The 2710-nt window shown below is 41.7% G+C and overlaps 1 protein-coding gene across 1 annotated transcript; it reads right to left on the reverse strand.

Moving 5' to 3' along the window:
• Positions 1–1451: 1451 nt before the first annotated feature.
• On the reverse strand, positions 1452–2378 carry LOC131018631 (uncharacterized). Its single transcript, XM_057947346.1, has one exon. The coding sequence runs from the start codon at positions 2376–2378 to the stop codon at positions 1452–1454; it is 927 nt and encodes a 308-aa protein (XP_057803329.1).
• Between the last annotated feature and the right edge of the window lie 332 nt (positions 2379–2710).

Genomic DNA, 2710 nt, shown 5'->3' on the forward strand with positions numbered 1-2710 from the left:
CAGACTTCTTGGGCACAACGTGTACTGGGCTTACCCACCTGCTATCGGACACTGGTATATTATGCCCAAATCCAATAGTTTGAGTATCTCTTTTGATTTATGCCTAATTGTTCTAATTTTAGGGGTTTGCATGTGCATATTTTAAGTTAAATCTTCTGGAAATTGTTGCGTTTTATGGTCTATTTTATGCTTTGCAGGAGATTTAGGTTTTCGAGATGAAGAGTGCAAATTTTGGAGAGTTTGGGCTAAGAATCGTGTTTTTGTGCATACGCTGGCATGTAAGAGAAGCAAAGCCCCGCTTGCCAGAGCAGCGAAATGGGAAGTCAGAGAAATCACCATTTCTCTGGAGTCAGCGAAATCAAGAAGCTAGTGTAGCCAAGTCATCACCAGAGAAATAAGTCAGAACAGAGGGGATAGAAGCCAGTACAGCGGGATCGCAAAAGTCCATTACAGCGGAATCGATATCCAGAGAAATCACAGTTCCTCTGGCCATAGCCAGAGAAATCACCGTTCCTCTGGCGAGAACCGCGATTTCCGCTAGGGTGGAGATTACTTCCAGAGTGCGCGACACAGCTGGAAGTTGCCTTTTCTTACACGATTCTATTGCCTATAGAGTTCTACTTTGCATGGCAACTTTCATGGTGATCCACAGGGATTCGAAGTCTATAAATAGGGCCATACTTTTCATTGTAACAATAATCCTTGCCCTAATCTTTAGTTCCGCCAAGTTAGCTAAAGCTTAGGTTTATTGCTTTCATAGTTCTAGTTTCGATTTCTGTTCTAGTTAGTTTAGTATAGTTCTTTAAATTCAAGTTTAGTTTAGTTTAGCTTAGTTTTGTTTCGAAGATTGGAATTGAGTGACAGTAGTTTCATCTTTGCGACGTTTTACGGTATTTCGGTATTTAATTTAATTTACTTGCTTTCATGTTTATGCTTTCCTTTAGATTTTGCTTTTACTTATGCTTTCTTTAAATTCTGCAAATTTACTTATGCGATTTTATGATGCTTTCTTTAAATTATGCAATTTAGTTTCTGCCTAGTTAGATTAGAATAGAAGATTTTAATTAAAGTTATTTAAATTCAATTTGCCTAGTTAATTCCTTTACTTTAAGTTCATTTAATTCTTGCCTAGGGTTTAATAGTTTCACGCCTAGATAATTTTACGATTAAGTTTTTAGTTATGTTTAATTCATAAGCGTTAGTTAATAATTCCTTTTTGCCTAGTTAAGTTTAAATTCATGTTAATTTACTTTTCATGTTTTAGTTTAAAAATCTTAAATTTACAGCTTTCTTGTGACAATTAAAAGCCCTTAAAGATCTTCCTTGAGAGATGACACTGGGTCAACTTACCATCACTAGGATGTCCTTGTTCTATTGCAAGTCAAACTAGAGGTGTTCTAGGTTGAGTCATCTTTCATCAGGACTTCCTTCATGGCTGGATTTAGCTTCCTCTAGCGGTCTCGGACTGGAACTGCATCTTCTTCTAATAATATGCGGTGCATGCATACGGCAGGGCTTATGCCCTTAATATCGGCCAGGGTCCATCCAATTGCCTCCTTGTACTTCCCCAAAGTCATCTTGACTTTGTTTTCGTCCTCGAGTGTCAACTCTGAATTGATGATCACGGGCAAAGTGTCATTATCTCCCAGAAAGATATACTTGAGATGTTTGGGCAAAGACTTCAGCTCGAGCTTGGGTGCCCTTTGGATTGAGGGCACAAGTCGGTCTTCCTCCTTCAGGGTGGGGATTTTCAAAGCCTCAGTGTGGTTGACTCCTTCGCTCCATGCATTTAGTGTCTTCACCGCCTCTTGCAATGATTCCTCTTGCAAGTCCTCCTCGGTTATGCCATTCTGGATTATCGCATCGTATGGCTCCTTGAATGCTGTTCTGGGCAAAACCTCCACAACAACCTTCTCAATCATGTCGACACTTTTCACCATCTCCATATCAACTGCATGTTTCATGGCATTGTATATGTCGAAGGTCACTGTTTTCCCTTCGAATTGACATTTTAGCTTGCCCGTATCACAATCAATGCGAGTCCTGGCAGTCTTTAGAAATGGTCTGCCCAAGAGCATAACCGGATCCCGTGCCTTTGACTTCCCCATGTCGAGAATGTAGAAGTCCGCTGGAAAGATGAGTTCCTCCACTTTGACCAAAACGTCTTCCAATATTCCCTCTGGGTAGACATTTGACCGATCTGCCAATTGGATTACCACTCGGGTGGGCTTCAGCGGACCTATCTCCAGGTCCTGGTACATGGATAAGGGCATAACGTTGATGGATGCTCCTAAATCGAGCATTGCCTTCTCCACCTTCATGGTTCCTATTACACATGGGATGTAGAACATGCCAGGGTCCCCACACTTTATGGGCATATCTCTTTGTAAGACCGCGGATACGGATTCGCCCACTTGAAATTTTGCATCATCAGTGTATTTGACCTTCCGAGTGCAGAGTTCCTTGAGAAATTTCGCGCATCTGGGCATAGAGCGTAGCGCGACCAAAAGGGGCATATTGTACCTCCACCTTTTTGAAGATTTTCACCAGTTCGGTCAATTCTTCCTTCTCTTGTTCCTTGGCCATTCTGCCTGGGAAAGGGATTATGGGCTCAGTCTGGCTCAATTTTTCTTTTCCCTTCCCTGTTGCCTTTCTCTTGGCCTCTCTTTCTTGGGCAAGTTCTTCCTCATCTGCTGATCCCATTCCAACT

This window comes from Salvia miltiorrhiza, chromosome 3, assembly GCF_028751815.1.
Source record: "Salvia miltiorrhiza cultivar Shanhuang (shh) chromosome 3, IMPLAD_Smil_shh, whole genome shotgun sequence".
In the NCBI taxonomy this organism is placed as follows: domain Eukaryota; kingdom Viridiplantae; phylum Streptophyta; class Magnoliopsida; order Lamiales; family Lamiaceae; genus Salvia; species Salvia miltiorrhiza.